Source organism: Panthera pardus, unplaced genomic scaffold, assembly GCF_024362965.1.
Source record: "Panthera pardus isolate Hobbes unplaced genomic scaffold, ASM2436296v1 HiC_scaffold_25, whole genome shotgun sequence".
Classification (NCBI taxonomy): Eukaryota; Metazoa; Chordata; class Mammalia; order Carnivora; family Felidae; genus Panthera; species Panthera pardus.
This window is the reverse complement of record NW_026526821.1, coordinates 18,182,260-18,195,745: the sequence shown is the minus strand read 5'-3', so window position 1 is coordinate 18,195,745 and position 13,486 is coordinate 18,182,260. Positions and strand designations below refer to the sequence as shown.

The following is a 13,486-nucleotide window of genomic DNA, read 5'->3' as shown; positions in this document are numbered from 1 at the left end:
CCAAACACTCGTCACCTTCTAACATATAATCGAGTACATTATAGGGACTTGGTTACATATTGTCTCCTTCACTTTAGAAGCTGCACCAGAGATGGGAATTTGTTGTTTTGCTTTCTGTGTCTTGTTCACGATGCATTCTAAGCACCTAGGACAGCTTCTGGAAGACAGCAGATACTCCACAAATATAGGTGAATGATGAGCAAATCTCTCGTGAACGTATTATGTGCACATCCCACCAGGCGCTCAATTTCATCCTGATGATCTGCTCCTCTCCCCGCCTCCCCCTGTCTTCCCTCATCTTGGTCGGCGTGACCCCAGACGTCTAACTGCCTAGACTTGAGCTCCTGCCACCATCCACAACGTCTCCTTCTCATTCACCTCCCACATCCAACTGCTCCCCAAACCTGTAGATTTCCATCTGGGAACCAACTTTCACATCCAAGCCCGCCTCCTGATCACTACCTTTCTTTTCTGTACATCTGCAGAATCCGCCTCCCAGTCTCCTGGCTTCCAGGTTTCCCTCTAACTTTTTCTCCTCACTGGTCCCCAGACTCAACTTTCTAACAGGAACCAGCCACACCATGGCTTAAAATCTGCAGAATCCCTCCTCCCTGGATAGCAAATATTGTCTAACGGTGCTCCTTGGAAACCCGAGGCTTCACAAAGGCACCCAGAGTCCTGACTCTCCAAGAGACACCGGGAGGACCAGAAGACCAGTCTGGGTGGAGCTCAACTCCCACCCCAGGTGGTTTCACCACGAACATCTCTTGATCACACATGCTTGAGCAATACAGCGCTTACACAAAAGCTTTTATTCGAAGAGAGGGTTCTGTTGCTTACAAAGCAAGGGTCTGACACTATGCTGCAGGCCAAGGCTGAGATCTGAAGCCCACATGGGCAGCCCTCTGCAAGCAGGATGCTGCTACATTTTGCAGCCTAACCACCCTCTTCTGCTCCCGATAGACCCTGAGCCCCAGCTCCACTGCAACCCCAGCTGTTCTGAAGAGAAGCCACACACATTCACACTGCCTTGCCTTTGCCCCACTGTTCCCTCTGCTCCGAGTGCCTTTTCCCAGCTCACTCAGCCCCACACACCCAAACTTCTGCTGCCTTCTTCAAGGCCAAAGTCACCTTCTTTTTGAAGTCTTCCCTCACCCTCTGGGCAGAATTAATTGCTCCCTGTTCCCGGCCAGCACAGCACTTTGCGTCTGACCTCTATTATAGCGCTGCCACACGAGGTTGGGACAATTTGCTCATCCGTCTCTGTAGCAAGACTGTGAGCTCCTGCAGGGCTGAGACCACAGCTCAGATCCATTTTATTTTATTCCCACACAAGGCCAGCACGCACACAGGAGTGCACTGAGTTTCTCTGAGTTTCTTTCAAGACAGTGAAAGGATCACTTTTCAAAAACCTGAAAGGACATTCTCACTTTTCCCACCCAGGAACGGCTCCCCTGCTATGGGGACCTGGGCTCCAGAAGCTGTCCCATGACAGGTGCTTTAGCACTCTTGGAGCCATCAGACCCCGGGGGGCTAAAGCATGAAGCCTGCCTGGACACCGGGGTCACCTGGGATGAAGCCAGGATTGTCGGGGTGGCTAGTGGGCAGAGGGTCTACAGTTCAAGCTCCAGGCTCTGTCAGTGCTGGGTGCATCTCCCAGGGGGCAGGCTGGGTGGGTGGGTGTGGCAAGGCATCAGAATATTCCGCAGGGTTGGAGACGCTCAGCGGTGGGGAGGCTCTGTGAGCCTCTCAGCTCAGTGTGCTCGGTGTGATTTGGAGCAAGGCCCTAATCAGTGTGGTGGATGGAGCAGAATCTGGCTCTGGATGGGGAGGGAGGGCTGGACAAAGCCTACAAGCAGTGGGGAGTCACTGTTGGGAATGAGAGGGCTCAGGGGTGGCAGGGCCTGGGAAGAGACCTCCAGCCTCCACTGGCAGCAGGATGGGCCGGATCGGTGCTCGAAGCCAGACAGTGGCCATCAGCAGGCAGCTTGGTCGGGCAGAGGAAACACCATGCTGGCTCTCAGGCTCTCCCTCCAGCTCTTGGGCATGGCTTCCCGAATGCACCTGAGCACCTCGGGCAGTGGCTGGGCCCCTCCTACCTGGGCAGTGTCCATCTCATTCAGCATCACCACGGAGGAGCAGTTATAATCGAACACCAGCCTCCAGAAGTCTGCCACGGTGTTGGGTAGAGGGTGTTGGGTGACCACGAAGGCGGCGGGCTGCTTGTGGCTCTGACAAAGGAACGACATAGGCTTCGTAAAATACACATCCATCAGTGATGTTCTGATGATGAGGCTTGGATGGCTGCCAGAGGCCCCCGAACCTGCCAAACAGATTGCACAAAACACCTACCTGTTCTGTTATCTCTGGGTGCCCAGGTGACAAAGGGGGCCTTCTCATAATGAACTCATTCTCCTCTAAACTAAGACATTTCATTAGGAAAGTGTCACTCGGCTGGGGATTATTCAAATAAATTATTTATGTTTTGGAGCTCAGCAAATAATCATCATTACAATATGAAATGAAAGATTCTGGCTGCAGATTTGCTGCTCTGCTGGCCAAAGCACCTCTTGGGACATTAGGGATATCTGTGGTCCTGTGCCCACAATGCTGGAGGAGGGGCTGGCTCAGCCCAAGGCGGAGAGCCTCCTGAAGGGGCTTCTATTGCAGGAGGCTCACTCCTGCCCCAAGGCCTGGCAGAAGATGGACACTGTGTGCTGTGAGACAATGGGCAGTGGAAGGTGCTCAGGTTTTAGGGTCAGGAAGGCCAGGGGTTCAAATCCACCATTCTTACTTGTAGGTTATTAGTCATGTATCAATCTGTCCATCTGCTCCTTCCTTTCTTCCTTCCTTCCTTCCTTCCTTCCTTCCTTCCATCCATCCATCCATTCATCCAGGCATCATTTGTAGAGTGCCTTTTTTTTCTTTTTGGTGGTAAGCCCTGGCCAGTTATTAGATCTTTCCAAAGTCACGTTCTTCATCGGGAAGAGGGGAATCACAACTCCAAAGGGATACTGTCATATGGATTGAATGAGATTTGCACTTGAAAAGACCAGCACCCAAGAACAGACTGCGAGCCCACTGGCAGGGCAGAAACACAACTTGGTTCTTCATCCTTGGCCCTAATGCTGTGGCTGGCACATGAGACGCCCAGTACAGGTCCAGCAAACAAATGTATACACTCAGTCCCATGTTACAGATGGGGAAACAGGCCCCCAGAAATTAGCTTGTGATAGTCTGGGCTACATTGGAAGCTCTGACTGGGCCTCATTTATTACAGTATCTCGTGAGGGGTTTGGAAAGATTGAAGAGCTTCTCCTTTAGTGGTCTGTGAAACTGGAGATTACCCATAGCCTATGTTCTTAATAAGCTTTCTTGAGAGACAGGCCTTGTGACAGACACAGCTGTTTTCAGTAGAGTGTCCAGTCAGCAGGAAATGGTGGGGGGATAGAGGGGCTTGCCTGTCCAAACCAGGGGAACACCCAGGCAAAAGACCCTGCCAACCATATTACATAAAGCACCTGTCCGTTCTGTTATCTCTTGATGCCCTGGGCAAAAAAATGCCTAGCAACTGTGGATGTCACATAGGCACGAGGGTCCTGTCTTCCAAGGACCTTCTCCTGGTCAGTGGAATGGTCAAAGGGGGGAGTCTGGGAGGGCAGAATATGTAATTTCCCCAAAAGCGAAACTCTAGTTGCAGAGAGCAGGTCTTTGAGCCATTTCTAGACACAGAAAAGATCCTACGTTTTAAAAGTCAAAAGACAAGATCCAGACCCTGGACTCCACCCTTCTGAGCTAGTTGACCTGGAGATAGTCATGCAAATACTCTGAGCCTCAGTATTTCATCTGGAAAATGGGGACAATAACACCCAAACACAGAATGAGTCAGGGTAAGTCCAGGGCCCGACATGGTACCTGCCCAACACTCGGTGAATGTTAGTTCTCTTTCCTTTTTCCCTGTCTCTGTGATAAATGCTCTATTAGGCCAGCATGCCTGACAAAGCCTTATCTGAAAATATGTTCAAGATCCGCGCTCCTGCTGGGTTTCAGGGATCAGCCGGCAATCCATTTCATGGATAACATCATCCTTTACCAGGGGAAACATTAAAAATTAACCCAGAGGACTTCATATTTTTCTGCTAGGAGCAAAGCTGCTATGGTTACCAGATAATGCACAGACTGAACTGGAATACAGATAAGGACTTTTTTTTTTTTTAAAGAAAGGCAAAGGCCCAGTGATGGCTCACAGGAGAAATGCCCTGTGGACAAAGAGAACATAATCAGCATCAGAGCTTGGCAGAAGACATTTGGCTCCAGGCAGCATCTAACCTACTAAGTAGAGGCCAGAAGCATGTTTGATCCTTGCATAGATGAGGAAGCCAGGGGGGAGGGAGTTGGGACAAATGGGAGAAAAGCAATGGGGAACCTGGAAGTGTGAGTATACCCGCAGGCCCCTTCTCTTGCCACGTGTGTGCACACACATGCATGCACACATACACATACGTGCACACATTGACCTTAGAGAGCTCTAAGGTAAAGGCCAGAGGTACTCCCTCCATCTCTAGCTATTTGATCTGACCAGGACAATGCTCCCTGCATCTGGACCCATAGCCAGGGTCTTCATGGAGGACTTGGGCACCCTGTGGGCCAAGGCCAGGGCAGGCCCTGACAGAGCTGATAAGCATTGACCTCCCATCACCTGCCTCCAACACTGACAGCCCTTGGGGAGAGTTTTAGGAGGGTCAGAGGCCAGAAGAGGAGTTGGCTTTGACCCGAGGACAGAGCACCCCACATTCTTGCCTGTTCCGGGTGAGACAGGAAGTCCACGTGGGCTGGACGGATGTAACCATGGACATGGGTTGTGGGGGGCGGAATCTGAAGGGCTTATCCCCAATCAGGCAATGGTATTCTTGGTCCTGAGCCTCGGGATGTCTGTGTCCTAGTGGATTGCACAAACTGTGGGGAGGCCCAAGGAATGAATTCCAGGGTCTGAGTCCTGGCTTCTGGCTCTGCCAGTAGCTTTTGGGTGACCTTGAGCAAGTCTCTTCCTCTTTCTGGCCTCACTGTCCTTTGCTTAAAAGTACAAGGATGAGACCAGATAATCCATGGCTCATTCCTTCTGCAAATATCTCTACATCCAGGAGGTGGAGGAATGATCAGTGGAAGTAGCTGAAGGACCCAGGAGGAAAGCATATGAGTCAGGAACATGGACATGACCTTCTAATTAGGGTCATGACTCCTAAACCAGGTCAGGGTAGGAGTGCCCTTCTTAGATTTGCTGCCGAGAAAGCAGAAGAAAGTGCCTCTGATAGAACAGTCAGAAACATGGCCCATGCCCTTTGCTAAACCCATCACTTGTCCAGTTACTGAGCACCTACCATCTGCCAGCCTCATTCTTGCCTCTGCACATGAGTTCCGGGAGCCTGCCTGGGAGTTCCCCAAGGGCAGAACCTATGTCTGCACCATCCTGCATTCCCAAAGGTCAGGCCAGGGCCTGGCATAGAGAATGTTTCCTGAACTAAACTTAAGGCTGAGAGTTAGCTCTATGGGCAGCAGGAGGGTGTACTGGGAAGGCTTGTGCTGTGCCGTCATGGACTGATTTTATGCTTTTGGTCTATTCTTGCCAGGATTATGGGAGCAAAGAGCCAAGCACATGGCTTGTATATAGGTTTGGACCAGAGCCTTCACAGGGAGCAAAGGTCCTTGTGGCCAGGAAGAGCAGAAGCAAAGAGAGGCTGGTTGGGGGTGGTGGTGTGGGGTGTCAGTGCCCTGGGCTCCAGCCATCTCCACCTTGAAGAAATTTCCCAGTGAGTGCCAGCCAGGGCTCAGCTTACGTCCATCAGTGCGGCATTGACGTAGTTGCTGGGTTCCCCATCCACTGAGATAAGGAAGGGCAGGCAGCGGTCCAGAGGCAGGACATCCATGCTCCGGTTCTTATCGTGGTTCCGGGGCAGGAGCCCGATGCTGCAGTCCTCAGGCCGGACGCGGGGAGTCACGATGTTGAGGGTCTGTAAGGCGCAAAGACAGATAGGTAGGCATTACTCAGGTGGTAGCCCCAAACAGAGGAGATAGCAAGGTTCAAAGCCAGCCTACCCCACCCTATCTCCATCCTGAAATTTTGGCCCTCTAGTCCCTCCCCAGGACTTGTTCCTCTCCTGTGTGATGTTCTGCCATCTCCTGTTAGCTGCTCCATGCAGGCTGAGAGCCCTTACCAGGGCTGTGAGACACCCCCATGATGCCAAGTATGCACAGACTGCATGCCCACACACAGAGCAGACACAGGCTGCCAACACCTGACAACCATTTGAGCTAAGCTGCTCAGCTCTGTGAAGGGTGGGTGAGCCAGGAGGTCAGGGGGTGGGGGTGGGGGTGGGGAATCCCCCATGCATCCCTTGAAGTGCCAAGGAAGGAGGGAAAGGATTTCGCCAATGCTCCTCTTAGAGAAAGCTGTTTTCAGAATGGAAGGGTGTCTGGATGAGCTTCCCAGGATAGGTGAGAGACCCCCAGGAATCAAGCTCTAGGAGTCTGGAAAATTTTAGGGTTGTGTCGTGCAGAGTGAGTCTTGCAAGTGTGGGGCCACAGCTGAATTGCCCAGCCAGGAGACCAGATGTTCTGTGCGCCCACAAGGGGGCTGTGGCCTCTGTCTTTCCCCTAGTCAGTACTTGGTCTCCCCTCCCAATCAGTAAAGCTTCTGCTTGAGGGAGCACGGGGGCACTGGCCTGGCTGGGGTATCTACCCATGGAACCAGGGGCTGGGTACTTGCCCCTCAATTCCTGGAGCTTCCTTGCTTCCCACGACCTGGTTCTCAGCACCTGTTGCCTAGGTAAGACCCTGGCACTGACCTCAGGACAAAGGGCTGGCCTCTTGGCCTACTCAGTGACTCACATCAAGGCCTCCACACCAAGGTGGCCACCATTCTGGCTACCTGGGTTACAAGGTACAGATGTGCTATGTCTGAGCTGAGCTCTGGGATGGTGCTTCCCAAAGTTCAATATGCAGGTAAGTCACCCAGAGATCTTGTTAAACTCTACGTTCTTGTTCAGTAGCTGTGGGTGGGACCCAAGATTCCACATTCCTGATGAACTCCCGGGTGAAGCTGATGGTGCTGGTCTCCAGACCCAACTCTGAGTAGTGAGGATCTAAGACAGACACACTCCAATTGCACAGAAATGGTAAGAAAAACCCGAGTCCCTCCAGGGACGGCAGAGCATGAAACTTACACCTGTGTTTATAAACCTGTCTCCACCCACAACTAGGATTGGACTAGAACAAAGTTAGTTCAAAAACATATGCAGAGTTAAAACAAGCGTTAGCAGTCACCAAGTGACTGGTTAACAGTTGCTCGTGGCTGTGCATTGTATGTGCAAGAATTCATTCTGCAGCTGTCTGGAGCTGTAGACAGTGGAAACACCAGACTCATCAGTTCTCATGAGGAAAACCCCATGAACGTGCTCAGTGCTGCTGAAGTTGGCTGGGTCCCCGAGCCTGGGATTTGCTCATACCTGAAATTCGTCTTTGATTTGGCTGGAGTTGGTCTGGGGGTCCAGCCTGCTGATGTTGTAGTAGAGAGAGCGGAACTCACACACGGGGATGGCGGTATTGCCACAGAGGCATGCTTCCAGGATGGCATCGTGCACAAACACGTACTGCTCCTGCCCAGCCAAGAAGAGAAGAGACAGGGTGCCGGGTGAGGACAGTGGCCTGGGAATTTGTGGTCCAAACTGAATCCCACGGCTGTGAAGTAGGGGCAGGATTCAGACTGCAGAATCACTGCTTCCTATCTGAAAACCCGAAGGACCAACTCTCCATGTTTCTCAGTGACCACCTGAGCAATGGTGAGTTTTGTCCCCAGCGTAAGACTGAGCTGTGTAGACACTGAGGAAAGTAAGAAACTTCTGAATGTGCTGCAGTAGGGCTCTTGGTACCTGCCTGTGTCCCCTCAGCTTTCACCTTTACTTTGAAGCCTACGTACTTTGAGCACGTGAGATTCATGCCGAGGGATTTCCTCTAGTCCCAGGAGCACACCTGGGCTGGGTGCAGGGCGAGCCAGCATGGCTGAAGAGCCAATGCTCTGGAAAGGAGCCCTCAAGCAGTGCCAGCTGGAGAGCTGGGACATAAATACCTAAGTTTCCTTCTCTCTCAGGTAGGAGATTTGGAAGGGAACATTTCCTACGGCCTCAGAGCTCCCAGTAGGCTTGGCCTCCAGTTGTTCACAGGGTTAATTAAACACCTTTACAAAAGACCTTAACACTTTCATAAAGCTTGGTGTCCTTTCCTTCTCTTTGCTTTCCAACTGGTGAGCCTTGGGATCACCTCTCAAATAAATCACTTGCCCTCAACTCCCTGTCTCAGGGTCTGCTCCTGTGCCCTGTGCCCCTCGGCCACCTCTGTTCTTTGCACCTGCTGTTCTCTTCTCCCTGAACCCCATTCCCCCTTTTCTATGGCCCCTATGCTTCATCCCCTCTGGACAGTCTTCTGCACACCCACCAGATGGAAGCTGTTGCTGTTGTTGCTCCCAGGCCCTTAACAAACATTGAGCGTTCTCTTGCAGAACTTGGCCCTACATAAAACACTTATCCCGATGCATCACGATGATCTATTTGAATGTCTATCTCCCCCACCAGACAGCAGGGGCCATGTGCCTGATGCCAGCCAGCAAGGCTGTCTTCCGCAAGCATAAACCTGGGAACAGATAAAGCAGCCTCTTGGCTTTACTGCAGCCTCACCAAGAAGTCCAGACACTAGCCTGTGGGAGTTAGCTCAGACCCCACAGCAGGGGCCTATGTTTTTAAGTGCCGGATTCTCTGCAGGGCCGGCAGTGACTGGCCATGCCCAAAGCCAAACCTTCCCTTTGCAAGATTGGTGATGGACATAGCTTCTTATCTGCCTTAGCTGACTGCCTGGGCACCCACAGCCTTCCCTAGAATCAGATGATGGGCTTTTATAATAACCAGCCATGGCTCTGAGGAGTACGGTAGGCAGAAAAGACTGCCTAACAAGAGAGCATGGTTCAGGGGAAAGTGCTTGAGCCTTGGAGTCACATGGACCCAGCTTCTCAGTTTCTTTCTTTATGAAATGGGGATACCAGTAGGAGCTGCCCAGCAGGCTTGTTGTGAGTAGGAACAATACCCTGAATACAAAGGGCCCATCATGATGCTTGGCACATGGTAGATAGATGCTCAACACTAAAGATGGACTCCTCTCATTTCCCACGGGACTTGGGCTCTTGACCTGAACAGAGGGGGGCTTGAAGGTCTGCTTTCCCCCCGAAGGCAAGGACTATATGTTATCTCTTTTGGAATCCCTGTAACCCAGCCCAATTAGTCAATAATTTTGTTGGTTAAGCCATTCTTGCAGGGACTGAAGCAATGCTTGGCACACAGCAGGCATTCCGCAAATGCCAATCCTTCCCTCTCTCTCTTCTTCCCCCAATGCAAGTAAACCATTCGAAGAATCCTTAGAAGTTCCCATTAAGCCCGTGCTCAGACGCCCTCAGCACTGGGGAACTCCTTACCTTTCCTCATTGGTGGGTGTCATTGCACCGAGGGGCCTCAGGGTGGGCAGTGGTGTCCTGGCTTCTACTGTGGTCTCCTCGCAGTCAGCCATGTATCCCCTTCCTCCATTTCTCCCGCCCCCGGGTCTCTTTCTCTAGGATGCCTTCACCCATGGGTGAGTGTTCTACCCTGCTTCTCCTTGGCCAGGGCTGCAGCTGGCTGGCCAGCTCGGTGCCCAAGGACTCACCTCTGTCTGCACCAGGTTGACCCTCTGGGCCCGGAGCTCACGCACACAGTTGAAGATATCCACTACCCCTTCGTTCTCGGCCATGTCGAGCATGGTGTCGATAGCGATGAAGCAGCCGGTCCTCCCAGCCCCAGCGCTGGCAGAGAGGACAGTGTCTGTGTTAGGGACCTTGGGACAGGACCAGCCCTGGGGAGGCCCCCCACCCCCATTCAGCCCTGTCCCGAGGCATGCTGTAGAGGTCAGACATAAAAGCCTGAATCCCAGCACTGCGGGGAGACTCAGAGCAAGCAAGTGAACTTAGAGTCTCAGCTCTCTTCTGTAAAATGGGAGAGCAATGCTTGCCTTTGGGGCTGTTTTATCAAAACCTGCTTATATTTGTTGTACTCATTAGCAAGCACTTATTTCATGCTTACAAAGTGCCAGAAATTGTTCGAAGTGTGTTACAAATGTTACCTATTAACTCCCTGTGAGGTTGTTTTCTTACCCCATTTACAGGTGAGAAAAGCAAGGCGTGGAGGGCTGACCTTACTCAAGGTCTCACAGCTGGCGTGCAGTGGAGGTGGGACTTTTTATCCCAGCAATCTGGCTCCAGGGCCTGTGTTCTTATACGTTCTTAGTAACAGCACAAAATGCACGCTTCAACAACACGTATGTCTGTCGTTGCCTCATCTGGTGGGTGCAGCCAATCCGTCTGTATCATGCAAGGCATGGTGCCTGGCACACCGGAGATGCCAATAAACGTGACTTCCCTACCGCCCCGCCCCCCTTCTGTTCCACTTTTTCCCTTCGTCAGCAAACAGGTTGACAGATGGCAGCAAGGACGGAGAGACGAGGGAGCAGAGGAAAGGGGAGAGGGCAGAAACCAGATCCTCTGAGCTGGCTCAAAGGCAAAGAGTGAGTCCCAAGTCCCATGTCACAAGCCCGGGGCTTGGCTCCGCTTGCACCTGTTTGCCAGAAACATGATCCAGGAGCATCCTTAAACTGGAGCAGGTGATGGCTCCAAGACCCTGGTCTGGTATATATGCTCTGATTCTGATTCATACTCCATTCTGATCACTGGTGTTTCCTTCGGGAAAATCTCAGACCAAGTACAAAATAGCAGAAGAACTCAGCACGACCCCATGGACCACGGCATGGGTCCCAGACCAGCACTGGTTCTGGTCAGGGCACCAAATCAGAGACAAACAGAACATTGACCTTGAATGCATGCAGTTTAGGAAGTGAAGGCCAGACCACCAAGGAGGCCCATGTTGGCTGCGTTTTCACATCTTGCTTCCCCTGGGGAAACCAGGGCTGTGGCAGGAAGGAGAGCAATGCTGGCTGACCGTAAGTCCAGGCAGGACAGGCCCGAGGGGACTGCCACCCACAATGATCTGGAAAACAAACCCCTGGGAAGCACTCTTTGTTCTTAGTAAAATTGCATGGTTTAAACTGAATTAAGTTTGACTTGTATTTGTACCCTTACACCTCCGGTCCAGATCCCTCGGAAGGGTCTCGGTGGGCTGGCCACCAGGGGCTAGGAGGCAGCACGAAGAGGCACTCATCCGTGTTTTCCTGACATCTCCTCCTCAGCCTGCTTTAGGGGACACAACCAGGATCCACCTTGGATCCCCTACCAGTGAGCAAGCTGCCTGGTGCCCGCGAGCCTCACATGTACAACGTGCCTCCTTGCAGTGTTCTCCTGAGCACCTGAGCTGTATTTATTTCTGCCTCACATAGCAACTGAGCTCATGATGTTTGGGGCCAGACCCCTGGAATCAAATCCTGGCTCAACTACTTACGAGCCATGTGACGTTGGGTAAATGACTTAACCTCTCTGGGCTTCCATAACCTCAACCATAACACGAGGCTGATAATAATAAATAAGCCCACCATGTAGCATTAATTAATAGCACAGTACGTGTGAGTTGCATGACATTATGCTGAAAAAGCACAATGCACGGAAACTGCTTAGCCCTATGCCTGGGTACCTAGCAATTTCCCAGTAAATGGTTGCTTGCTACTTACATTCAACAAATATTTATGGAGCACCTTGTATGCACTAGGTGCTGGGATTGGGAGTGGGGCCGATATTAGAAGCAGAGAATGGTGGTATTTTATATGTGCTTATTACATGGCAGGACTACTCTTAGGCACCTCATTATGTTACCCAACACATTTAATCTTCAGAATAGACCCAGGAGTGGGGACCACTGTGCCTGGTGCATAAGGCTGACTTATTATGGGGGTAAGACATAGAGCCATCATGTAAGGAGAGCCTGATGAATGTTTGCCATTGTTTCCCTTCCTCCCTATCCCTGCTCTGGCTGCTCTCTGGGGCACAGGACTGGGCGGGGAGCGAACATTCTCCTGTCCTTGAACTGTCATGTGGTATAAAGCAGACCATGTATGTAAAATGCTTGGAGAGCCCAGAGGTGATGATGAGTATTCTCTCCTAACCCTCAGCGACCTCATCTGTGAAATGGGCTGTCTAATTCACACCTGCTTGTGGTGGGGGAGGGTAAATGGATGCTGAGTGAGAAGGGGCTGGCTCCCTGATGCTTGCAGTTTGTGGAGACCCTCCTTGGCTTGACTCAGCACCTTGACTGAGGTGGACACCACCAGGGCAAGGGTAAGATAACTTAACATGCAGCTAAGAACACGCAGTGTCTGAAAAGTGGGGCTGGGCCCAGGGTCACATTGGAAAACAGAGGCACTGGGAGGAAGGAGTGTGCAGGCCAGCTGGCCTTCAGGTCTGGTCCAATTCTTAACGCCCTTGACATGACACTTCATCTCCATTTAGGAGGATTGGAAGATGTGCCAGTCATTCCCAGGGGACTTTCTAGGTCAGAGCTGAAAATATCTCTTCTCCATAATAAGGTGAAGCCTGGCACTGTCCATTTACTATCTATTAAGGACCCTGCAGGCCAGCAACTGAGTTTTGAAATACAAGAACTGAAGAGAAGCGGGCTTCCACTGAGGCGCCCTGCCGCCACGGCAAGGAGCTGAGGGCGAGCATCTGCGGCCATGGCTGTGAACTCCCGGCTCTGCCGTTTCACCCCTGTGGGCCCCGAGCAAAGTGTCCACCTTCTCAGTACCTCGGTATTTCTCATCTGTAAAATGGGATGGACGATAACGCCCACCCCTCCAGGCCGCGTGAGAAGTTGTGCAAAGTGCACATGGGGTAGAGGCTGTCGGTGCAAGGCCACGTCCCCAGGTGGCTTTACTATTTCAGGGCAACAGTAATGATACCAACTGGTACTGCTACTATTACTTTGTTATCAATATTGTCGTTGTCATCAGCCCTTGGGGCTGGGGCTGGGCTTGGGGACACAGGGCAGGGCAGTCTGGAAGGCGAAGAATAAAGGCCACTGGAAAAACAGTGTCTCTCTCCCCGAGAGCAAGGCTGCAGAAGCAGAAGCAGCCTTGTTTAGAGCTGGAGGACTTCACTTACCTGCAGTGGACCACTATGGGCCCCGCCTCGGGGGGGTTGAGGAACTTCACTTGGCGCACAAAGCCCAGGAGGCCGGTGGCATAGCAGGGGACGCCGTGGTCAGGCCAGCTGGTGAAGTGGAAGAGGCGGAGTTCCCGGATCTCGTGGTAGCCTTTCTGAGGAGAGAACGCGCCCCTGTTCCTCCAGCTGCTGCACCCGCATGCCCCCCCTGCCCCAAGCACCCGCGGGGAACACGGTTGCTGCACCGAGGAACCAGCCTCCCTGCCATCGGGGAGGACAGGACCCTACCAGCGTGAGCAGGGGTTGCCACAC

At 52.2% G+C, this 13,486-nt stretch overlaps 1 protein-coding gene across 17 annotated transcripts in view; it reads right to left on the bottom strand.

Annotated features, from left to right (window-relative positions):
• The window catches only part of PTPRT (protein tyrosine phosphatase receptor type T), a 1,067,285-nt gene that overhangs the window by 30,559 nt on the left and 1,023,240 nt on the right, over positions 1 to 13,486 (bottom strand). For all 17 annotated transcript variants that reach the window (XM_019458468.2, XM_019458472.2, XM_053890232.1 and 14 more), the window contains 5 exons: positions 13,175 to 13,329; positions 9,742 to 9,877; positions 7,503 to 7,652; positions 5,835 to 6,008; positions 2,100 to 2,231 (listed from right to left, as the gene is read on the bottom strand). In XM_019458468.2, coding sequence (XP_019314013.2) covers positions 2,100 to 2,231; positions 5,835 to 6,008; positions 7,503 to 7,652; positions 9,742 to 9,877; positions 13,175 to 13,329 — 747 coding nt within the window. The remainder of the gene's footprint in view (positions 1 to 2,099; positions 2,232 to 5,834; positions 6,009 to 7,502; positions 7,653 to 9,741; positions 9,878 to 13,174; positions 13,330 to 13,486) is intronic.